Here is a 24223-nt window from a genome sequence, read left to right as displayed (position 1 = left end):
AAAAGTCAATGAAGAGATTTCTGCATACACACTGGTCTTTTCATACCTCTGTCTTCAATGCCCATGTTAGATGTGGACAAACTTGTTGTCTCCCCACCTTGTACAGATTGCCCTTCACAACGAACCTGCCATGCTCAGTGAAAGAATTAAAGGGTGAAATAAATCTCTGCACTAGAGGAGACTATGGAGCACATTTAGGTCGATCCCCTCTGGAGTAGTTCTGACAGGAATTCTTCATGTCTCTCATCATAGGGAACTCATTCTCTAAGATAATAGCCCCTTCACTTGTGGCTTTGCATGGAAGCCCTAACCCACACTGAGTTGAGATTGTCCGTAGGAAGCAGAGTCATGTCGTCAGTTGAATGATAGACCCAGTGACCCAAACCAGACTTTCAGGCTCCCAAGTAAATGTTTGTTTTTTTGCCACATTGCAATGTCTTGAGATGCAAGCACAGATCCCAGTTCTCAGAAAGAAGAGTCAATGAGCTGACCTGTGGCTCAAGAAAGCAGGGAAGACTGTTGAGCTTGGTTGTGCCACCAGAGATTCAACTGATAGGATGAGGAAAAGAGGTTAGACTAGGAGCAGAAAAGATCAGTTTGAGTTCTCGTTGAAACTGCTGACAGTGTGACCTTGAGTTCGGTTACTTCCCACTTCTGAACCTGTTTTCTTATGTATAAAATAGGAGTAATTCTTGCACGAGTTGTAAAGCTTACATGAGGTGGCAGATAAAGAGGTCTTGAGTTCTCAAGTATCACACGTTAGTGTTGGTGAAGATCATGGTAGTGATAAGTGGACTCACATCTTCTTGGCGGCACAGGTTCGGGAAGCCTTGAGGAAAGCAGAGAAGGAGTTGGAGTCGCACAGCTCATGGTATGCTCCAGAGGCCCTTCAGAAGTGGCTGCAGCTGACGCACGAGGTGGAGGTGCAGTACTATAACATCAAGAAGCAAAATGCCGAGAAGCAGCTGCTGGTGGCCAAAGAGGGGGTGAGACCAGCCCCTCTGATACCTTCTTTCTGTTTTCCTCCTGTCTTACCTACCCTTTACTCTGCCCCTCCTTGTGCTTCCCGCTGGACACCTCACATGTTTGGATATTATCAGGAGACCCCTCATGCAGTTCCTGATGATGTCCTCAAGCTTCTGGAGGAGGGAATGGCAGTGGGGATACTCCCAGCTGCCTTCTAAGAAAGACAAGGCCAATAACAAGATGGCCCTGCCAGCTGTAGACTACCAGCCCTTGACTGCCACAGGGACAGAGAACCTCCTGGGACTTGTGTACTGTCAGGAGACCCCTTTGCTTCTTCTTGTTCCCTCTATTGCACTACCCGCCTTACCCCCTTACCCCCCTTCTCTTCCTTTTCCTCATGCAGCCTAAGCTGTGCTAGGAGGAGGTAAACCCAGCCACGGGAAGGTCTTTCTCATTTATTTCAACGTATAATCCCTGCTCTCTTTAAGTTGGGGGCCTCATCTTTGCAGGCTGAGAAGATAAAGAAGAAGAGAAACACACTCTTTGGTACCTTCCATGTGGCCCATAGCTCTTCCCTGGATGACGTGGACCACAAAATCCTGACAGCTAAGTAAGTGGGCCCAGTTTCCCAGCCCTGGCACTGCCTGTACCATCCTCAGCTCTGGGGGTGTAGAAGCTTTCCCATCTCTGTTATACTCCTTCATTATTGGAAGGACATCTCTGTTCTGCTCCAACCTGGCCCAGCCCCCACCGTGCTCTTAAGGTTTTTATTTTGTTGTTTTGATGATTCAGAAGTATTTTCCCAGCTTGTTCCTCTGAGAAGAGGCCTTCTTTCTCTTTGGGTTCTCACTCAGCCATGTCTGTAATTCTCTCTCCTTCATCTTTAGGCAAGCGCTAAGTGAGGTTACGGCAGCACTGCGGGAGCGCCTGCACCGCTGGCAACAGATCGAGATCCTCTGTGGTTTCCAGATTGTCAATAACCCTGGCATTCACTCACTGGTGGCTGCCCTCAACATAGACCCCAGCTGGATGGGCAGCACCCGGCCAAACCCTGCCCACTTCATCATGACTGACGACGTGGATGATATGGACGAGGAGATCGTGTCACCCTTGTCCATGCAGTGTAGGTGACCTCTTGGGTGGGGTGAGGAAAGGAGCCTTTGATGCACAGGTTGACGAGCCCTTGGTCTCTGCTGCGGTTCCGTGATACATCGGCAGACACCAAGAATGACAGTCTGCCCCATGGCCTTGGTTAATAAAATACAAGTGCATTAGGAGATTTCTTCCTAACTGTCTCCTTGGTGATTTTTCCTTGCCGAATGCTGTCTACTCTTTGGGCCTATTATATGTGTCTCTCTTGTTGTTTTCTTTTATCCTTTTCCTGCTATCTGCCTTTATAAAAATAATCCTCTTTTATGGTTCATAATGTAAATATGGCACTCATTTTGACTGTTTATGGCACTAATTTGTTTTTATGTTACGATTCCTAATTGCTAAAGTAAGATGCGTAGACTGGTATCTCTCTGTCTGCCTTTTCATGTGAGGCCTCGCAAAGCATATAGTCCATTAAGGGGACCAAATTCACTGCCATTGAGTCAGTGCCAACTCATAACGACCTTATAAGACAGGGTAGAACTGCCCCGGTGAGTTTCCAAGGTTGTAACTCTTTACAGGAGTAGAAAGCCCCATCGTTTCTCCCTGTAAGTCGACAGATAGCTTCAAATTCTCCAAGCTGGAGACATTCTTGCCCAGGAAGGATCTCCTGCATAAGCATGCCTGGCTTTCCACCTGAATTCTTAGGCCGTCCCTCGCCTCTCCCCTGTGGGTGATGAGGGCTGAGTTAAAGTAGTGCCAAAGAGAAAAACACTCATCAGAATTATCTAGTGAATGAAGGGACTTTTACTTTACTGACTTGTGTTTGAAGTTTTCTTTAGACCCAAAGCTATTTTTTTAGACCCGAAGCAATTACAGGTAAATAGAATAGGTTTTTATAGGAAAGCTGCTGTCCCAGGCTCATATCCCACCAGCGCACGGGGATGGCAGGAAGCTGGCCTGGATTAGGGGCTTCCTGCTCCAGATGGGATTTGTTTCTAAATTTCCTCAATGATTCTTTGCCAACCCTGGTTGTCTCCCTGGCCAGACCCTTAGCCAAAAGGCCTAACAAGGTTAGGATCAGCGACAGGCATTGTATGCTCCTGATTTCCCAGGTTGGGAGGGACTAAACTGCCCACACCCCTTGCCCCCGGCCCCTCCCTTGCTCCTTTAAGAGAGCAGGCTGAAGCCTTCTTAAATCAGATTCTCTTCTCCTTTTGGCCTGGCTGTTGGACCCTAGATGCTGCCTGGCTGATGGGGCGTAGGTTCAGTGACCGTTCTCTCTGCTCTGCATCCGCCGGCTCGGATGATCAGTCCCTCTGGAAATACCCGGGTTTGAGAAGCCCCTTTGGGGGCTTTTGTTTTTCCAACTTTTGGGACTAAACCAACACTTCTACCCCACGGGCCCATTCTCCTGCTTGCCTCACACCCCTGCCTGCTCCGTCTCAGCACCGTCCCTACTAACAGTAGGGAAGGGTTCGGGGTGAGAAGAATCAGCCTGTTCAGCTGAGGGCTAGAGAGAGAACATCATGGTGATGGGAGGCTTGGGCTTCGCCCTGTAGTCCAGTGAGGCCCATGTCCCATCTTCAGCTGGGTTGGGATGAGAAGGAAATATCACCTTCCTCTTCTCTTTTTTCATGTTTATCCCCTCTCCCACTCTTCCCCTCCCTTTTTTCACGCTTCCTCTTACCCCTTCAGCCTCCTTTTGATGCCTTGAATGTTGCCAGCCATCAAAACCTTGCCTCCCCAACTCTCTATCACTATAGAATTGTACTTGCTCCCTGGTGGCCCTTTCAAGGCTTCCTGACACCCCTGTAACCTGGCCCATTCTCCCACATGTAGGGAGAAGGCAGAGTGACCTGTCAGGATAGAGGAAAGAGAAAAGCCTGAATTATCTTTTAAAAGCTTGAGCTTAAAAGCGGGGACTTTTAAGCTGGGACAGAGCCTAACAAGCCTAATGGGTCCCCTTGGGAAGGAGTTTTAGCACACTGTTGTTATCTGATGCCCACGTTCCCTTTTCTTGGGCATGGTGGCCCTCATCATCTAAGGTTCTGATTTGTATCATCTATCCAAGAGCTAAATTTTTGTTGTGAACGTGTTTATTGGGGGAAATTTGGAAGGTAAATAAGAATACACATGAGTAGGAACAAGGCATCAATTCTGCCATAGTTGAGTACCTTCTTATTCTATGAAAACTTTTTTATGTGGTTAAGATATGTATAACCTCTGCCACATATTAGGTGCCAGAAATGGGTCAGTTACTTTAAAGACATTACACAGAATCCTCAAAACAAACCTGTAGGATTCTGTGAACTTATAAACAGACTCAGAATGTGAAAATATGTTGCTCAAGGTCACACAACTAGAAAGTGGAAAGACCAGTGTCAAGTGCTAGTCTCTCATATTCTGAAGCCCAAAGTGTTTTTATTACCTAAGATTTTGTATCCTGGTTTTGTTTTTAACACCTTAATAGGGATTTTTTTCATGTTCTTACTATCTTGTCACAATTATTTTTCATAGTCCTCTAGTCTGTCAGCAACTGGGCAGTATTCTTTCATTGTTCCCCTCTATGTTTACTTTCATACAGGTCTCAATAGTGGAGTGATGAGCATGCTGGTAGGAGAGGGTTTCACAAAGGTCATGGGAAAATGGAATTAAAGACACTGGAATTTTTCCATGAGCATTTTGAAGCCGCTTCCTATAGAAATTCTTGTTTAAGTTATGAATTACATCCTGAGGTTGGCTTTCTACAAAGGCTGGTTCTTAGTGCTCTCCCGGACCTTGCCCAAAACTCCCATCCACCCCTCCCCCTGCCTGTTCCCCGCCCACCACTAACAGCCTTGCCACCTCCCTTTATAGTAACATTGACCTTGGGTCTCTTTCCATTGGAATTGCCACTAAAACTGACCTGAGCACCTCATCTTCAATTTCCCCTTCCTTTCAGGATCCCGGGGGGGAGGTTTCTGGGAGGAGGTGCCCCATTCTTTAGATTGGGCACCAAAAGCCCAGAGTGGTCTCCAGCAGACATTTCTCTAGGGGTAGTCCTGCTTGCCGGCCAGCCCAAGCCCTGCCTGCACTCATACTCTCTTCATTCTCCTTGCAGCCCCCAGCCTGCAAAGCAGTGTCCGGCAGCGCCTGACGGAACCACAGCATGGCCTAGGATCTCAGAGGTTGGTAGAGAGTGAGGCTGGCCACTTCTTGACGAGCCGGGTCTCTCTGCGGCGAATGCGCAGCCTTTCATCGGGACAGTCTTTCAGTTCTGAAGGCCACGGGACCAGCCCTCCATCTGCCTGTGCTTCTTCTTCCTGCTGCTCTTCCACCACCACCACCACCACCACCGTCCATGTCCACCCTGTCTATTACCACCACAGCACTTCCTATTTCCTCCAGAAGGAGCCCTTCCCTGACCCATCCCCTTCTGACAGCACCGCTGTGATGCCTGGGCATTCAGAGAGCTTGGGGTATCAGCTGTCTCTCTTATCTTCACTCCTTCCCTTCTTGCTGTCTTTACCTGGTTCTGTCTGCTGGCTGCTGCCTGGTTAGTTGGGGGTATGTATGTAGTGGGGAATCTTCGTCTTGTCCTTTTCCTGCTCCGAGACACCGTCTTAAGATCAGCCTAACGCCCCAGACCTGTCTCCCCTTCTCATTCTGTCTGGCAACCCTTCTCCCTCACAGTCCTATAGCACTTTGGCCTAAAATACATACTTTCAAAATAAAATAAGCACTTTCAGATGAGTTATCTAAGTGGAGCCCTCACTTCCTTTACTTCTTCAACAAACACTTATTGGTAGCAACTCTGAAAACACTTATTGGTAGCAACTCTGCAATCCCAGCCATCACTGACCAGTCTGGTCTTGGAGAAGCACGGACATATTTATGGAACAACTGCTAAGTGCTATAGGGGATGTGAAGGTGGAGTGAGTGACTAACAGTATATGCCTGAGATAGAATGCTTCACAAAACAGATGATATTTGTGCTAACAGCCTGTGTGCAGGGAAAGAAGAAAGAGTATTCTAGACAGAGGAAACGTGCAGAGGCATGAAGGTTCAAGAGAATGTGATTTCTGTGAGACTAGAACAGTGGGATGCTTTGGCGAGAAGGGGTAGCAGATAGGTATCTGAATGATGCAGGGCCCCGGAAGGCTGAGGGTTTTGGTCTTTATCCTTTTATTTTGTGAAAGCTGTAAAAAAGGGCTTCTTAAAGTTTGTTGGTCAGATTTTCACTTGAGAAATACTACTTTAGTGGGATGTATTAAGAAAGGTTTGGAGGAGGAGACTATAGGAATTTAGAAGCCATCACACATTTAGCTGCTATCAAAAACTGAGGTTCGTCAAGCCCATGCAGAGACACTTCAGAAGGCGGCCTAGCAATCTACGTTTGAAGAACCAGCCAAGCAAGCCCTGTGGAGCACAGTTCTACTTTGACACAGAGGAAGTCACCAAGAGTCGGACTGGCTCCACGAATGGTTTCACTGGCTGTAGACCAGCAGGGAGATCGGAGATTTAGGTATAAATTTGTGGACTGGTTGGGGATAGCGAAGAGGGAGAAATCTAAGATGACCTCCATGTTTGAATGGATGTGTAATATATGTTAGGTGATTCACGAAAGTTAGAGAGGAAACAAGTTTATGGGAAAGACATGTTTGGTTTAGGACCAGCAAAGTTTATAAGTAGGCAGGCATGAAACTACTAATTTTCAGAGAAGAAAGTTACGATTCTGCAAGGTAGAGAATTCCTCCCAGGTCCCAGAGCTAATTATGAGCAGAACACAAACTAAAGCTTGTGCCTCCAGGTTTGTCCTTCTGCAAACTGATTAAGTGGATTGCAAAAGAATTGGTGAAAGCCTCTCTTCCAGTGTGGATGGAGACTTTCTCTGCTTATAGCGTAAGCTACTAGGCAAAGAGCACAAGCAGTAGCCTAGACTTTGCTTGCGACAAACTTAGGGGAGCCTCTGAAAGTCCCTCTCCTTTGAAAGGGTCTTTCTTCACTTAAGTTGTGACCACGGGCAGCCCTGGCCTCTGGGCTGCAGCCTGCTTCCTCTGTTGCTTTCTTTTGGTCCTGTTTCACGCTGGATACCAATCTCTCTAGCTCTCACCCTCATCCTCAAAGGCTGGTCCTTCCTGTACCCCAAAAGGACTGCCTTTACTATGGTCACCACTCAGCAGAGCTGCTCATCTTCACTCTCATCCTCATTTTCATCCAAAAGCCTAAGCAGGAAGACTGCCTTCCCCAATACTGATGGAGAGGACTAAATTGGGCTGGGGGTGCTGTGAACCTCATGCCCCCAGAACTAAGCTGAGGGCAGAGGGGAGGAAGGGTGGAAAGGAACCTGCATCTACTTGGCCTGTTCACTGCATAATTTTCTTTTGCACCACGCACCAGAGGATCATCTCTAAAGGCAAACAGGCTCTCTAGTAAGGTTAGTAGCTTGGGAATGGGAACTGAAAGCAGCCTGGCCTTTGGGGAGGGAAACCCTTGGCCTAAATGGCCTCAGAGATTGAGAGAGGAAAGGTGAGTCTGCTCTTGCGGGCCTTTTTCCTTCTCTATCTACCCAGGCTTCCTCCCAGATTCTTGTCTTGCCTTGGAAATCTCAGCTTTGGTTCATAAGAGAGGCACAGGGTCTGGGAAGGAAGACTAAACGAGACTGGGAGGGTCCCGAACTCTTGACCTCTCTTCCCTAGCTAAGGTCTCCTTTCATGCAGTTGTTCCCCAGAACTTCCTTGGCACCTTGTTCAGCGTTTCCTGTGTGTGGGGAAGGCAGGAGATGGAGAGGATCATCTTGGGGGCTCAGAGAGACAGGGTGCATTTGGGTAGAATCGAGGACAGTGTTAAATGAGTGAGGTCAAGTGTAAGACTGAATGCTGGTCAATGCTAGAATATGTGCCTGGAATAGTGTTTGCAGCTGGAACTGTTCTATTCTCCCACACCTCAAGGAAGGTCCTGGCCCATGGGGTGGCTGCTTATTTAGTTGTTTCCTACTGAGACTTAGGAGCTAACCCATGCTTTTGCCCGTTTCAGTGGCCCGGTGCCCTTCTGATGTCCGGCCCTCAGCATCCTTCTCTCCAGGTCCTGTGATGTTCTCTCCTACTCACGACTCCTCTCCTTTGGCTTCCTGACTCACATGTTTAAGCATTTCCCTTAGCCCTACCTTCTGCCTCTGCCAGGGACTCTCAGACCTCTGGAAAGCAGAAGGAGGGTTCAGGGACTGGCTTAGGACCCTCACATCTATCCTTTTGTCTGTAGAAGCAGGTGGGGGTGGGGTGGTATTCACAATTGGTTCATAGCCTTTTTAGGAAGAGACAGCCCATTAAAGGGTCTTGAGTTCCCTGGCTGAGCCTGTGTGTGTGCATGTCTAATGTGCAGTGGCATGTCCCCATAACTCAGCCTTGCAAAGATGCCCAGTGTGACTCACCCACATGCAGCCCTTCCAAGCTTCTCTTCAACCCCTACAATTCTTTCTACATTTCAAAGTGCTTTGCCAACATATCTGATCCTTGAAACTGTCTTACAAAAGAATTGAATGGATAAAAATCTTCATTTGGCCAAAACTGAGGACCAGCAGTTAGATGACTTGTTCCAGGTCACATAGCAAGCCCCAGGCAGAGATGGAATTGAACCAGATGGAAATCTAGACCTCTATAGTCTGGAACTGTTTGGAACCCATGCCCTTAAAAAAGGCCAGTGCTCTATCTTTCTATACCGCCCTATATTCTCTATCAGCAGAGCTCTGAAAGAGATTCCACCCTTGCTGCTCAAAGTACTACTCCTGTTTGAATTCTCATTTAACATTTTTTTTTTCTTTATGCTCTCCTTTGCATCCTGTGAGAGGGTTGGAAATGGCAGCATCCTGGCCTTTGGGGGTTGGTGTGGGATTATTTGCAAGGCTATTCTAACCTCCTCCTCCCCAGCCTGGGTGAGGCCCACTGATTGCATGTGCCTTCTTCCTTGGGCCTAGCCCAGAACTGGACCTACCCTGGGTGAAAGGAGTAGGTTTGGGGAGGAAGCCATTGAAATGGTGTCATAGATATGGCTCAGAAATAAGCGGTTCTGTCTGAGTTCAGGTTCGAGTTTGAAGAAAGGAGTCAGCTGTGGAAAAGGGGGTATTTTAATGAGGACACCTGTGGAATTTAAGTTTAGAAACGCATCAAAGTAGCGCATGCGTGTCCAGCAGGAGTGGGCCAGTCATTAAGAAGCCCTTGGCCAGACAGTTGATGGCATAATAACATTTGTTTTTTTGTTGTGTCTCTTCTCTTCCCTCACATTTTTCCTTTTCTTTTCCCCCTTGGTCTGCTTCTCCTTTTTATTTTCTTCTTCCCCAATTCTACTCTCCCTCTTATCCAACACCTATCTATCTACCCATCCATCCTGGTCTCCTCTTACTTTATACCTGTCCTACTCAATTTCCTTGTTTCTTTCCTTCCCACCTGCCTGTTCATTCTATTTTCTTTCTTCTGTCGCTCTTTTCATCTTCATTTTTCTATCCTGCCCTTGTCTCTTCATATTGTACCCCTCCCCCGCCCCATCCTGTATGTGTCCTGTTCTTTTTCCTCTGCCCCGTATCTTGCAGGGATTTGACCCATTCAGATTCGGAGTCCTCCCTCCATATGAGTGACCGCCAGCGGATGGCCCCCAAACCTCCTCAGATGGTCCGTGCTGGAGATGAGGCTGTCAATGCCATGACTTCCAATGGCAGCCATCGGCTGATTGAGGGGGTCCACCCAGGATCTCTGGTGGAGAAACTGCCTGACAGTCCTGCCCTGGCCAAGAAGGCACTGCTGGCGCTGAACCATGGGCTGGATGTGGCCCACAGCCTGATGGAGCTGAGTCCCTCTGTTCCACCTAGTGGCTCTCCACCCTTGGATTCTTCCCGTTCCAACAGCCCCAGTTCCCCAGACCCAGACACACCATCTCCAGTCGGGGACAGCCGAGCCCTGCAGGCTAGTAGAAATACACGCATTCCCCACCTAGCTGGCAAGAAGGCAGTAGCTGAGGAGGATAACAGCTCCATTAATGAGGAGACAGACTCTAGCCCAGGCCGGAAGAAGTTTCCCCTCAAAATCTTTAAGAAGCCTCTTAAAAAATAGGCAGGATTGGGCTGGTAGTGGTGGGACAGCTTGTCCTTTCCTGGGTCTTCTGCCTCCCCGTTCTCCACCCCCAAGGTACCTGGGCCCTAGAGTGGGGCATGGGAGAGGCTGGCCCAGGGGCCTGGGCACTATACATACCCACCCCCCTCATCCTTGGGTCCTTCAACATTTATTTATTAACTGACCACCATGGCCTGCCTGCCCTGCCTTCCTCCCAACCGTGGGCTGCTGCTGTCACTCCCTCTCTACTTCAGTGCATGTCTTAGTTGCTATGTCCTCTCTGCCCCTCAGCTCCCAGCTCCACTCTGGGGTCCAGCTTCTGCCTCTGCTGTCCCAGTTTTGAGGTTTGGTTTCCTGTTTCTCTCTGTCTTCTGATTTCCGGCCCCTCCCTTCGCCCACTCCCCAACTTCCCTTAGCTGTGGGGAAGATAGGTGGCGTAACTTTTGACACAGTGTCTCAGCTCAGCACCACTCCACCCAGTCTAGTTCTGTTTGCCCCAGGCTAGGGCCTAGAGCCTAATTTGTGTGTGGGTGGTGGGGTGTTGTTCTTTGGGGGTGTGGTGGTCCTGAGAACCCTTAGTTGGGAACTCACTTAGGCCTCCAGAAGACCACAGGGAAGTGAAGCCAACTCCCAGGAAATAAACCACCAAAGATTTCTGAAGAGGCCAGGCTAGGGGATGGAGAGACCACTCTTAGTTGAAGGATGAGTGGATGCCAGACTATGCTACCAGGCAGTCACCTTTTTCTCCCACCCATCCCTTCTACCCTCTTCTCCCTGCTTCCCACTCTGCAGGAGGGTTTGTCTCTAAGAGGTGCTGCCCAATGTTCCCCAAGCACCCATACCTCTGGGTGGGGCTCAGGACAATTGGCTCTGTGGCCATGGAAGCCAGAGTCATGATATAGGGCACGAATGGGGCCCTGCAGCTGTTGGGTAATGAAACTGTTGCATTTGAACCAAAAGATAAAAGTTAAAAAAGAAATCTCCTGAATTTCCCAAGTGCCTGCTCCACATACTCCCCTTGTCAGATCCTATTTTCATGTTGCTGCATAGCCTGGGCCAGAGGCTCAAAAAGGACACGACCAGTTAGGGAAGGGGTGGCTAAGGAAGATGGTGTAGGTGGAGACGGCTATATGACCACTCTCCCCCGCCCTCCCTTCCCAGCCTCTAGACAACTCCCTCCCTTTACCTGTTTTTTTGCTATGGCTGTAAAGGTGTTTTCCCTCTGCCACACTCCATGTCATGCCTCTACCCTGGGGTCCTATTTTAGGACTGGGATGGGTATACCTGGGGCTGGTCTTAGGAGGCTGCAAGGTGACAGACTGCCTTGTACCCTCTGGACCCTCTCACATGGGTTTTTCTGTGTCATTTCATAAGACTCTTTGAAGTCCAATAAAGCATGTAGGAGATTTTAACCTGCGCTGTCTTTGACTCTTCTTGTGTTTTCTGTGCTCACAGGAGCACAAGAGGCAGGGGATGAAGAAATGAATCCTCTTGAATGCACTTACTTAAAACTTTTCCGAGTAGGATTGCCAGATAAAATATGGGATACCAACAGTAAACAAAACAAACCCCACTGCTGTGGACTCCATTCGGATTCCTAGTAACCCTAATAAAGTAGAACTGTTCCTTTGGGTTTCAGAAACTCTAAATCCTTACTGGAGAAGAGTCTCAACTTTCTCTTGTAGAACAGCAGGGGGTGAGGCGGGGTTTGAACCTTACTGTAAGCTGCCCAACCTTAAATATATAGGATTCTGTTAATTCGACTTAAAGATAAACAATTTTAGTCTAATTATGTACCATGCAATATTGGGGTAATGTGTGTGTATTCCCTCACGTACCCCGGGGGACCATCTGGAACCTAGCTACTTTACACCATCGATGGCCGTCACTGCCTTTTAACAGTTACGGAACAGGGAGCTTGGTGGAGGGCAGTGAGGAGTCAGTGCAAGATTCTTAGAGAGGCAAGACTACAGATGGCATTTCATAAAGATCAGTTTGTGTAGCACAAATCAGAAACTTTTAAGTCTTGCATATTAGAATGGAACCCTGGTGACGGACTGGGTTACACGTTGAACTACTAACCTCGAGGTCAGCAGTTCCAAACTACCAGGTGCTCCTGGGGAGAAAAGTGAGAATTTACACCCCTGGGAAGAGTTACAGCCAGCCCCGCACACCCACAAGGGCAGGACCGCCTGATGGCTGTTGGGGTTGGCGGATTTCAACTCTAAGCCAGGATCCTTCTACCACCACAAGGCAAGCTCAGCCTTATGGTTGCGTCCGTCTCTGCCACCCTTTACACCAGGACCAAACACGGCTGTAAGCCAGTGGGCTCTGCCTCACAGCGGCCCTTCGAAAGGTTTCAAGTCCAAGGCAGAGCAGCCAGCCCTCTCGGTCTTCCTCAGAAGGGCTGATGGGTTTGAACCAGTGACCTTGCTGTTAGGAGGCCACCAAAGGCTCCTCCTTTAAAGAACACGGGTCTTGATACTGCCTTGATGAAAATTCTCCCTGGCTCCCATTTCCGTCAGGACAAAATCGAGACATACTAGTTGTCAGAAGTCCGGCTACGCGGGCCAAGTAACTGCAGCTCCCAAGTGGATCCTGAACCCATGTCGAACCGGTTATGCCTCCGGGTTGGCACAAGGGGAAAGTCATGGATACTTTAACATTAACACACGTACCGTCCGACTTGGCGGGAACACACACCGTCCGACTTGGCGGGAACGCGCGGGCCGGCGGGGCGGGGCTCGGCGGGCGGGCGGCGTCGCGTCGGCGCACTGGGCGCGCCGGCGGGAGAAGAAGCGCCTTCCGGTCGGCGCAGCCACGCCCCGGATGGCCGCGGGGCGGCGCAGTCTCGGAGACGCTGCCCGTACTCAAAATGGCCGCCACTAAGGGAAAGCCGGGCCGGACGGCCCCAGGGGTTGGCAGAGTGGAGTCGCGTCGTCCGACTCCGTCGCGCCGGTTTTGCGTCACTTGTGGCGGGAGCGGGAAGAGGATTTAGACTGCGGCCGCTCGGCGCTGGCTGTCTACGTCCAGTCCCCGTCCGGCTGTGTCTCCGCTCCACAAGCGCCCGGAGCGCGACCTTTACATTTGACCACCTTTGCGGTGTCACCCCTCAGCGGCAGGCGGGAGCGGAGTCCGTCTGCACTTGAACCACCAGCCGCGATGCATGTGATCAAGCGAGGTGAGGGCCCGGGGAGGGGGCGGCAGGCTGGGTGGGGAACGGAGAAAAGGAGGGCGGGGGCGGGGAGGGGGTGGGGGTGCGGGGACGTTGCTAACCTTGGCCTCCCGCCCGCGCCGCTTCCCGCCGCGGCGGCTTCGCGCCCTTCTCGCCGGCTTCCCGCCGCGTCAGCCCGCGGCGCTCTCCTCCCTCTGTCAGTCTACGTTCTACGTTCAGTCAGTGTCCCGGGACTTCGGTCATCCTGTCGCCATTTCCAGAAAGAACGCCTGCCCTTGGCCGAGTCGCTCCTGTGTGCGCCCCGGATTTCCAGGCCTCCGTGATTTTCCCAGAGCCTCTAGGGCAGGGGCAGCCCCCTTTACCGGCGGAGAAACGGAACCGCAGACAGAGCTCGCGGGACCGGGCCAAAGTCGCCTCGTGGGTTGACAGCGAGGCCGGGGCTCGAGGCCACGGTGACAATGGAGCTTTGTTTGAAAACCCTGGGGTGGGTTCGTCAGCCGCCCTGGGCGCGAGGAGGCGCTTCCGACCTCGAGGAAAGAACCAGGCTGGAGAGACAGCATGGGCTCCGGCAAAACCACCCCACGATCCGTGGCTGAACCGTCTGACACAGCTTTCAACAAGTCCTGGGTGGAATCTACCCACCTCTATTAAAACGATTATTTCAAAATTGCTGTTAGGTGCCCGCGAGTTAATTTTCAACTCCTACTGAACTCACTGTGATCCCGTAGGCCCGTAGTGCTCTACACCGTAACTGCCAGGCCTTTCTCTCCCCGCACAGCTGCTGGTACATTAACTGATGTAAAAAAAAAAAAAAGTCACTGCCGCCAATTTGATAACTCCCACGGCTTGGCTGGTGGGTTTGACTCACCGACCTTGCGTTTAAACGGTCCATTCTTAGGCTGCAGCACCGCCAGTGCCCTCAGTGCCTAACTGGATGCTTCTCTGTCCATTAGGTTGTGAACATTTAAGACAGTCATTTCCACCTCACTTAGCATAGAACTTACTAGGAATTTAGGAAGGAACTAATAGAGGGAGGAGGCAGCTCCACTTGAAAGGATTTACAGTTGTGTAGAAAATTCACCTGAAAATAGTTAGATAAAAGAAGGGAATAGCAGGTGGATTTTTCTTCCCTCCCCCCCCCCAAGAGGGATGGATTTTTCATTTCTGCCTTTTGAGCTTCTTTTTCTCATGAGAGAGCACCATGCCCTTCAAGGAGACTAAGGTTAAAAAAATAAAAGGACCATTACAGTTAATGACAAAAGTTGCTAAGTGCTTTGGAATTTAGCATAGTACTTAAAAAACTTTGGATTGTATTCCACTGTAAATACATTTTTTACATTCATGACTGAAACATTAAGCTGAAACAAAAGCTTGTGAAATAAATACCTTCTGAAACTTGTTGAGGGGACCTAGTGGCATAGTGGGCTCTCAGTTGACCGCAAGGTCAGCAGTTTGAAACCACCACTTGCTCCATGGGAGAAGAATGAGGCTGTTAGAGTTTAGCCCTGCCCTACAGGGCTCATTGTGAGTTGGAATGGCTTGGTGGTGAGTTGGTTGTTTGAAAACTTTTTTTAATGCTCGGATGATCTCTGATAAACTCAGCTAGTCTAGGCTCTTTCTATTCTCCCTCCTCTCCCTTCCTTCTTAGACCCTTCCTAATTTTGTTTCCAGTCAATTATATTATTTTAAACTTGGTGTGTGCTGGATTCTGTGTTGGGCACTGTGTCACAAGTAGTGAGTTAGGCAGGCATGATTTCTATGTTCAAGGGTCTTCAATTGGGAATGAAACAAGTAAAAGTAATTGTAAAATAATGTGATAAATACTCTGGTAGGTTTTAAGTACAGGCTTCAGGAGCCTAGTCATTTAACTATTTGTTCAGAGAATATTTAGTACCTCATTGTATGTGAAATTCTTAGGTGCTAGGAATTTAGGAATGAACAAAGACTAGGTTGGTTTTTCTCAAGGAATTGACTTTGGGGTGTAGGTGGGAGTGGTAAGTAGACACAAGATACAAATGTGCATAAATGGCTTGAGGATGGTGTCTGACCTCTTCTAACTTCACAAGGCAGAGGAGAAGATCAAGAATAGCCCAAAGTTTAGTCCTATGAGGTGGAGAACAGATAGGCTGCCACCCTCCAACCTTTTTTTATCAATTCTGACACCCAGCTGTCCTGTCCCTCCCATGACAGTCCTTGCTGAGTTTGATAATTTGTTGCAAGGGCCACACAGAACACACAGACAATACAGTTTTCGGGTTTATTAGCTAAGTGATAGGGTACAGTTCAGGATCAGAAGCCAGGATAGCTTCCTCTCAGCTCTGCCCAAAGGCAAGTCTCTGCTCTGCTTGGCTTCTACTCTACCCTGTTTAAGAAAATAGTATAATGCTCTCATATTTGCCAATGAGTGCCCAGAGGCATCTCACGCCACCGACAAACCTCCAACTAAAGGTGCTTAGCTTTCTCCCTCTTGGTCTGGAAGTTTCATTTTGCTGCTACTGTTTTTCTAAAGGTATTATAACTAATTTTCTGGAGGCTCTAGGTAGAGGAAACCTGGATCCAAAGGATCCTTTACTCTTGGCTCTTTGTCTTAGTGATCGAAGATCCTTCTTTCTGCCCCTTAGAAGTTTCATTGTAAGGTTTATTGGGATTGCAATACTGACATAGTTATGTTTGGGTTGCCTATCGTATTTGCATGGTCCCATTCTCACAAGGGTGCCATGTACCTTATTTACTTTCTTAGCAAGCTATCCAACCCCTCTGTCAGGTCATAAGCACCTCATTTTCACAGTCATTTGGTGGGAGTGACAAAAACTATGACTTACTGCCATCCAGTTGACTTACAGTGACCCTACAGGACAGGGTAGAATTGCCTCTGAGTTTCTGAGACTAACTCGTCGTGAGTAGAAAGCCTCGTCTTTCTCCTGCAAAGCAAGCTGGTAGTTTGAACTGCTGATCTTGATTGCAGCCCAACTCGTAACCACTGTGCCACCAGGGCTCCTTAAAACCAGTCATCTACAGTGCTGCTATAAGAGTAAGGACATTTGAGATTGTGGTAAAGAATGACTGAAGGGATAATATTTGATTGGGCAGTCCCCTGGTTCCTCCAAGGTACTGACGTTTAGGCTGAACCCCAAATAACACTCATGGGCCAACCATAAGAAGCTCATTCTTGGTCTTAGAGACTTAAGGTTTCCTGAAAAGAATTAAGATAGCTTTTTATAACCAAGGAGGAGTCAATTAGTGTTCTAGAGGGTTTCAGAGAAGGAAGTGGTCACTGAGTTAAAGTGGTTTAGGGTGGCTTCATGGAGGTGGTGAGATTGGAGGGTGAGTAGAATTTAGATACATAAAAGGTAGAGAAAAGACTTTTCAGCAGAGTAAGATGTTAGCAGTGGCTCAGCTCAAGGACCGGAAGGCTCTATTAGCAGCTCTTGGGCTCAGTGAGTTAGATGTTAACTGAAAAGTTGTTGGTTTAAACTCATCAACCACTCTACAGGAGAGAAAGAAGGGGACGGCTGCTTGCATAAAGCTTGGTAGGCTCAGAAACCCAATTTTGGGTCATCATGAGTCAGAATCAACTCATGATGGTAGCTGTTTGCTGTGACAACTTAGGATATTTTGCAGTTGAGCTGGGCCAAATTAAGAATGACTCCCCCCTACTCCCTGACCCCCAAACTTTTTACTGTGAATTAGCCGAAGGAATACAGAGTAGATAATCAGTTATACATTAAACAAATGATCAATGATTGTCAGAGGGAAAGCACCTTATCAAGCCTTCATCTGCCTGGCTTCCATAACTTCTATCATTCTTGGATATTGTTTCTCCTTCACCCAAGTAACACCTGTCTACCCTCTAGTCTGTGTCCTTTGCTGTCCTCCCCTTCCCACCCCCCTGCCCGCCCCTGGTAGCCATCAAAGTTTGTTTCCTTTAGTGTGAAAACTTTTTTTTTTTAATTAAGTGCTCAGCTGGCAGTTTGAGTCCACCAGCTGTTCCTAGGGAAAGATGTGGGAGTCTGCTTTTGGAAGCTCTGTGGGACAGTTCTGCCCTTTGTCTTACAGGGTCAGTATAAGTCGACTCCATAGCAACAGGTATTAGGTACTGTGTGCTAGCATTTGGGAATACATTGGTAAGTAAAAAACATTCAAAAATCTTTTTCAGAAGTTCTATTTCAGTGGATGGAAGAGGAGCCACACAATAACTACATAAATAAGCTATAGTAAGTAGGTCTGATGGTGACTAAAATAAAGCATTGGAACTGATAAAAGGAGATTTATGTTTGAGGTACTGCAGGTTGAAATAAGATGATCAAGAAAGGCCTTGTTGAGAATGGATATTGAGTAAAGACATAAAGATAGTACAGATAGCAAGGAGGCTAGGTTAGAGGAAGTGAGGAGGTAGGGGAGAATAGAAGGTAAAGTTGGGAGTCTGGATTATTGTAAAGATTTTGACTTTTATGATGAAGGAATAGGAAGTCACTATAGAGCTTTTGGGGTGGCAGAGATAATGGAATGGCTTTGAGCTTGTTTTAAAGGATAGCCCTGGCACTTGTGTGGGACAAGGGGGAAAGAGATCATTTGGGCAGTTATTGTAAGAATCCATCTAATTTATTATATAGGGGAGGGGGAAATTTAATATAGAACCCCTAATTTTCTTTCTTTACTTAAAAAAAAATCTTTTCATTGTGAATTGGGTGAAGGTTTACAGAGCAAATCCATTTTCTATTCAATCATTCCTACAAATTTTGTTTCATGGCGTTGATACCAATCCTCAGTGTAGCATCCGGCATTCTCCCTCTGCTTCTCATTTGTATTCCTCCTCCATTTTGAATCCTCTGAGCGCTTCCCTTTTGATCTCAAATGATGGATTATTCTAAGGAGTGTGTGCCTCCTTAGTGCTATTGTTCCCTTTTCTGTAGTCTGGGTAGACTAGAGAAACAAATTCATAAACATGTCTATGTGTATAAGAGTGTTTATATAAAGGGTAATTGAACATTAAGAAAGCATCCCAACCCAGTCCAGTCCAAGCCCATAAGTCTGATTTTAGCCCATATGTCTGATACCAATCTATAAAGTCCTCTTCAGATTCACGAAACACATGCTATGACACTGAATGCAGGATGATCGCAGGCCAGTGGGTAGAAAATCTTTGAATCTAGTGATGTCGTAAGCATTTTAGTGCTGGCAGGGAACTCATGTGGCTTCTCCAGTTCCCAGGGGTCTGGTTGCATCAGGGCAGGTCCATGTGACTTCTCCAGCTCCCAGAGTGTTGTGCCTTGTGGTCAGTAGAGCATCAGAGCATCTCCAAGGGAGTCAGCAGAGAGAGAGTCTATCCTGCCTCCAAGAAAGAAATACATGAATTTGCAGAATTCTTAGGAGAAGGCCATGCCTACACTCAGGCCTCATTGGCTATGACCCGATTGACAGACTAGACTCCACCCTTTCACTCTGAATCCTCTCAAGTCCTAAATTGACACCAGATTATGTAACTACTACACCTTTAATAAGCCTGTCTATTGTTTGGCTGAAAACTGAGCAAAGGGGGTAAGTTTGTTGGAGATCTAAGGGTCAGTAAGGTTTCAGTAGTCTGTTAAAGCAGTAAGCCTGGTATTAAATTCTGAGTTTCGTTCCATGTTTTTTCCCTAACTCTGTCTAGCGAGGGCCTTCTAATGTGATTCCTTTTCAGAGCACTTGGTGGTGATTCCTAGAGACTACAGTACCTTAAATCCATTCATCTACTGGACTAATTGTTTTTATGCATGTTCATTGTTCCTCATTGTTCTTTCCTTAAATAGCTAGAATCCCCTAATTTTTGAAGATGGCATTAGGTAAGCCAAAAAGAATTTTTGCTAAATCCATTGGGAGTCTGAATATTTCATCAAAGAAATAACATTTAACATTAAACAATAACTTTAAAGAATTTGAGACACTGATTACATTTTGGTTTTTTTTTTTGGCATTGTCATCTTCATTGTAGTTTTGACATCAATTGTATGATTTGATTCTTCAGATGGTCGCCAAGAGCGGGTCATGTTTGACAAAATCACATCGCGAATCCAGAAGCTTTGCTATGGACTCAACATGGACTTTGTTGATCCTGTAAGTAAATAGGGTTTGTGTCTTGAGTTCTTTGCTTCATGTGATCCTTCCTGTTTCTCACTTTGAGCTGGCCCTTCATTTATCTCTTACTTTGTGGGTGTGAACACATACCCAAAGGGGCTTAAATTTTATGTAAAAATAAGTTAAAAGGTAATGGATAATTTTCATGAACTTTTTGAAGCTCCTTTATATGAAAAATTGGAGGTACATAGAATGGTTAGTAACAAATAAACTCACTATTTTGTGATGTGCGCCAAAACATTATTCTTACTTCATTGTGTTAAAGATATTTTATCATATCTGGTGTTGCTTTAATCTTTTCTTATGTGTAGAAAGGTATACTATCTACTATTATCAGACAGACATTTAACTGATGCTACATTGCAAATTGTACTTAACTATTCTGACAGAATTCATTCATAATCTGGGGACTGCCTGTACACTACGCCTCCAAAACAAACAAACTCAAACGCATGGCCATGGAAGTGGTCCTGGGAATCCTGTAGGGCAGAGTAGAACTCCATTGGGTTTCTGACACAGTAAAGCTTCCCGGAAGCAGAATGCCTCTTTCTCCCTCTCAGTAGCTGAATGGGTTGAATGAAATGACTGACCTGGCCAGCAGCCCAATGTTGAACGCACTGCATAACTAGGAATCCTTGTACACAGACATACTTCTTAGGATTTATTTCTCTTAATCATACGAGGGGGTACTCCCTATCCCACAAAAAACAAACATCAAAAAGTTCTGCCGGGCTTTTTCCTGTTGGGCAAGCATCGAGCAACTTGCTCTGAGTTTGTGCACCCAGTGGCGTCACCTGAGAAGGTTATCTCTGGTCACAGTGAATTTTTCATAAAAGCGCTTTCACTCAAACCTTGTTTTTTGTGATGACTGATTTAAGAGAAGAGTTTGGGGCTGTGAAATTTTGTTTCCTGCTTGGGAACAATGCTGCAGAAACTGTTGTGATGTTGAACACAGCTTACAAACCCAGTGCTATGGGAAAAGCTCAAGTGTATGAGTGGTTTTCTCCTTTCAAAAAAGATAAAATGTCGATTGATGACAAACCTCGTTCTGGATGTCCGTCAACTTCCCGGATGGACGAAAATGTCAGCAAAATTCATGCACTTGCCCTCGAAGACTGATGATGGACTAGACTATTTTGGAGCTCGGTTCAGCGAATTTTAATGGAAGATTTTGCTGCGAAATTTGTGCCTCCGGTTCTGACTGACCTGGAAAAAGAGCGTCGAATAGACACATGCTGTGCTTTGAAAGAACAGCGCGAAGCGACCCAGACTTTTTCCACCATCACTAGTGTTGAGACATGGTGCTGTTCTTATTACCCTGAAACCAAACATCAATCAAGCCAGTGGAAGATGCCATCATCACCTCACCCAAAAAAGCTCAAGTGAAGTTAAAGATCAAGACGATGCTCATTTGCTTTTTGATGTGAGGGGGGATAATGCATTTGGAGTTTGTTCCTCTGGGTCAGACTGTTAATCAAACTTTTTATTTAGAGGTTCTGAAAAGATTGCATAACAGTGTGACAGAAAAGGCCTGATTTGTGGCAGACGGAGAACTGGTTTGCCAACATGATAATGTACCTACTCACAAAGTCATCTCAGTGCACCAATTTTTGTCTAAAATAAACCCAGCATACTTCTCTTGCCCCACACACCTGACTCACTTGACCTCACTCCGTGCGACTTCTTTTAGTCTTTGTGAATGAAGAGGGACATGAAAGGACAGCTATTTGATGATGTAGAAGAGGTGAATCAAAAAACAAGGGAGGTGCTGTCAGCCATCCAAACAGATGAATTTGAAAAATGTTTCCAAGAATGGAATTGCAAATTTGACAAATGTATTAAGTGTAATGGATAGTTCTCTGAAGGTGATACTGTTGTTTTGTAAAAAAATTTAAATATATAGCTTTAGTGGGGGAATTCTGGTTTTTTTTGGGGGGGGGTGGTGTATGTTCACTTTTGCATTGTGTTTTAAAAGTGGAACCCTCACAGTCTTAAACAGTGTAATGCTATGAGGTCGAATGGAAGATCTGACTGGTTAATATGACCTGGGACAAGTGTCAGTAACTTGAACCTCAGGTTCCTTATGTAAAATGGTGATAGTCATAATACTATCTCAGAAAGGTGATTGTGAAATATCAGAAGATTATGAAAATTGCCACTTTGTCATTTATGAAGTGCTAAGGAATAAGAGTAGTCATTAAACATTATTTGATAAACTCCGAAAACTATTGCCCAGAGATAATCTTTAAACCTTGAACCAAAAATAGCCCCTGAGGTCTTCAAACAATAATTTAGCTTTACTAATAAAGAATGCCTTGACCATTAGCTTCTTTTAAAAACCTACCTATTGTATATGGGATCAAATTGGCAACAGCAACTAGAAGCATATAACCTTCATGGGGCAGTGAGTTCGTGCGGAACAACTCGGGGAATGAGAGAGAATGGTTGCACAACTTGAAGAATATAATCACTGTCACTGAATTTTACATCGAGAAGCTGTTGGATTGGGTACATTTTGCTGTATGTTCTCAAATGATAGCCTCGGGTATCCATCTTTTTAAAAATGTGGTAAAAATATATATAGCAAAATTTTTGCCATGGCAACAATTTTCACAGGTACATTTCAATTCAGTGACACTGATTATGTTCATCTTGCTGAACATGTTACTTGTTTCCACAATCATTAATAGAAACTCAGTGGCCCGTAAGCAACGACTCCCCATTTTCTCTTATCAGTGGAACCTCTGGTGGCCACTGATAGCGCTGCAGACCTTCAGCTCCTTTGATTGGAATGGTTAAGATTTGCTTAATTTCTTTTTTTAAATCATTTTATTGGGGTCTCTTGCAACTCTTATAACAACCCATATATCACTTGTATCAAGCGCATTTGTACATAAGTTGTCATTATCATTTTCTAAACGTTTTCTTTCTACTTGAGCCCTTGGTTATCAGCTCCTTCCCCCCCGTTCCCATCCTTGCCTTCTGTACTTATTCTTATATGGGTAAGGATGTAGCTGGAGCCCTGATCACATAGGGGAACCTTGAATGAAAGGTGAGGAAATGCTCTTTGGTCTCTCTCCAGCTATTTCTCTGTGAGACTTAAGGTTTACCTTAAAGTCTTTTACCTTTTTTTCTCGTGTCACTCCGTTGTATGTATAGTGTGTCTTTTCTGGCAGTTTTGTTGGTTTACAAATTCTCATTACTGTGTTTTCCACAGCTCACCTATCTGAAAACTAATTTTTATGAAAAGGTAGTTGGCTGTTTTATTTCATCAGTATGGTTGTTTTCCTAATTGCATTTTCAAGGAATTTTATTATTGGGAAAGCACAAGTAACTCCTGGTGTTGTATTTGTAGGCTCAGATCACCATGAAAGTAATCCAAGGCTTATATAGTGGGGTCACCACGGTGGAACTAGACACTTTGGCTGCTGAAACTGCTGCGACCTTGACTACTAAGCACCCTGACTATGCCATTCTGGCAGCAAGAATTGCTGTGTCTAACCTGCACAAAGAAACAAAGAAAGTGTTCAGTGGTGAGTCTGGGGTGGAAAAATTAGAAAACAGTTCATATTCTCAGAACATTTTTAAGGGGACTAGAGAAACCTTGACTGTCAAAAAAAGGTTACATCTTATTTAAACATACTGAAATGTATTGTCTGATAACTGGTGTTAGAGCAGTTAGATAAAGGAATATTTATCAACTATGTTCTGCCGTAAGCAATATACTCTTAACAGTTGATCTCTTACTATTAATTTTACAGGAGTCCTGTGTGTGGCATAGTTGTTACACATTGGGCTGCTAACTGCAAGATCAGCAGTTCAAAACCATCAACTGCTTTGTGGAAGAAAGATGAGGCTTTCTCTTTTAAAGAGTTAGTCTCATACCCATAGGGGCAGGGCATTCTTACTCAGTCTTAAAAGGTTGCTATCAATGACAATGAGTTTTTTATTCTTTTTACAGCTTGGGGAATGTGGACTAAGGACAGTTAAATTATTCAGTTTATAAGAAGCCAACTGGTAGCCTAGCTGAGTTTAGAAATCCTTTTGCTCTCAATTTTAAGTCTTATTGCCTCAATAATTATATCTTTCCTCATTGGTAAGTTTATTATAAAGATATCGGGGGGAGCGGGGAGGTAGGGGAAAAAAAAGAGGACCTGATGCAAAGGGCTTAAGTGGAGAGCAAATGCTTTGAAAATGATTAGGGCAAAGAATGTACAGATGTGCTTTATACAGTTGATGTATGTATATGTATGGATTGTGATGAGAGTTGTATGAACCCCTAATAAAATGTTAAAAAAAAGATATCAGTGCTCCTGAAAATGCTCCATAGATTCAATTCATTCCCATTTTGAAATGTGTTTGTGCTACTATGCATTGAAGAGCAAAGAGAGCTAATTTCAAGGTGCTCTTGTGACTCTCCATCCGAGTTTTGAGCTTCTGTTCTGTTAGGAGAAAAAAATGTTGTTAGGTGCTATTGAGTCGGTTCCCACCCGTAGCCACCTTATGCACAACAGAGTGAAACACTGCCTGGTCCTGGGCCATCGATGTCACAACTGTTCCTAAGCCTGAGCCCATTGTTGGAGCCACTGAGTCAGTCCATTTTCTTGACCTTTCTCTCCTTTTGCTGCCCCTCTACCAAGCATGATGTCCTCCTGCAGGGACTGGTCTCCTGATGACAATTCCAAAGTATGTAAGATGAAGTCTCACCATTCTTGCCTCTAAGGAGCATTCTGGCTCTGGCTATTCTTCTTCCACAACAGATAAGCTTGTCTTTTTAACAGTCCATGGTACT

The 24223-nt window shown here is 46.1% G+C and overlaps 2 protein-coding genes across 3 annotated transcripts in view; both read left to right on the top strand.

The window, feature by feature from the left end:
• The window catches only part of STIM1 (stromal interaction molecule 1), a 220644-nt gene extending 209090 nt beyond the window's left edge, over nucleotides 1–11554 (top strand). Inside the window, exons 8-13 of one of the 2 annotated variants that reach the window (XM_075546174.1) lie at nucleotides 819–986; nucleotides 1476–1576; nucleotides 1854–2089; nucleotides 3299–3391; nucleotides 5162–5228; nucleotides 9626–11554. In XM_075546174.1, the coding sequence (XP_075402289.1) occupies nucleotides 819–986; nucleotides 1476–1576; nucleotides 1854–2089; nucleotides 3299–3391; nucleotides 5162–5228; nucleotides 9626–10142 (1182 nt within the window). In that variant the 3' untranslated portion in view covers nucleotides 10143–11554. The remainder of the gene's footprint in view (nucleotides 1–818; nucleotides 987–1475; nucleotides 1577–1853; nucleotides 2090–3298; nucleotides 3392–5161; nucleotides 5229–9625) is intronic. The other variant, XM_075546175.1, reaches the window with a different exon arrangement.
• Nucleotides 11555–13010: 1456 nt separating this feature from the next.
• Nucleotides 13011–24223, top strand: part of RRM1 (ribonucleotide reductase catalytic subunit M1) — a 46010-nt gene continuing 34797 nt past the window's right edge. The window contains exons 1-3 of the mRNA XM_075546172.1: nucleotides 13011–13323; nucleotides 19322–19410; nucleotides 22787–22964. Coding sequence (XP_075402287.1) covers nucleotides 13305–13323; nucleotides 19322–19410; nucleotides 22787–22964 — 286 coding nt within the window. The 5' untranslated portion in view covers nucleotides 13011–13304. The remainder of the gene's footprint in view (nucleotides 13324–19321; nucleotides 19411–22786; nucleotides 22965–24223) is intronic.

Source organism: Tenrec ecaudatus, chromosome 4, assembly GCF_050624435.1.
Source record: "Tenrec ecaudatus isolate mTenEca1 chromosome 4, mTenEca1.hap1, whole genome shotgun sequence".
NCBI classification, from domain to species: Eukaryota; Metazoa; Chordata; class Mammalia; order Afrosoricida; family Tenrecidae; genus Tenrec; species Tenrec ecaudatus.
The sequence above is the reverse complement of the archived record's forward strand: the minus strand, read 5'-3'. Positions and strand labels throughout refer to the sequence as shown.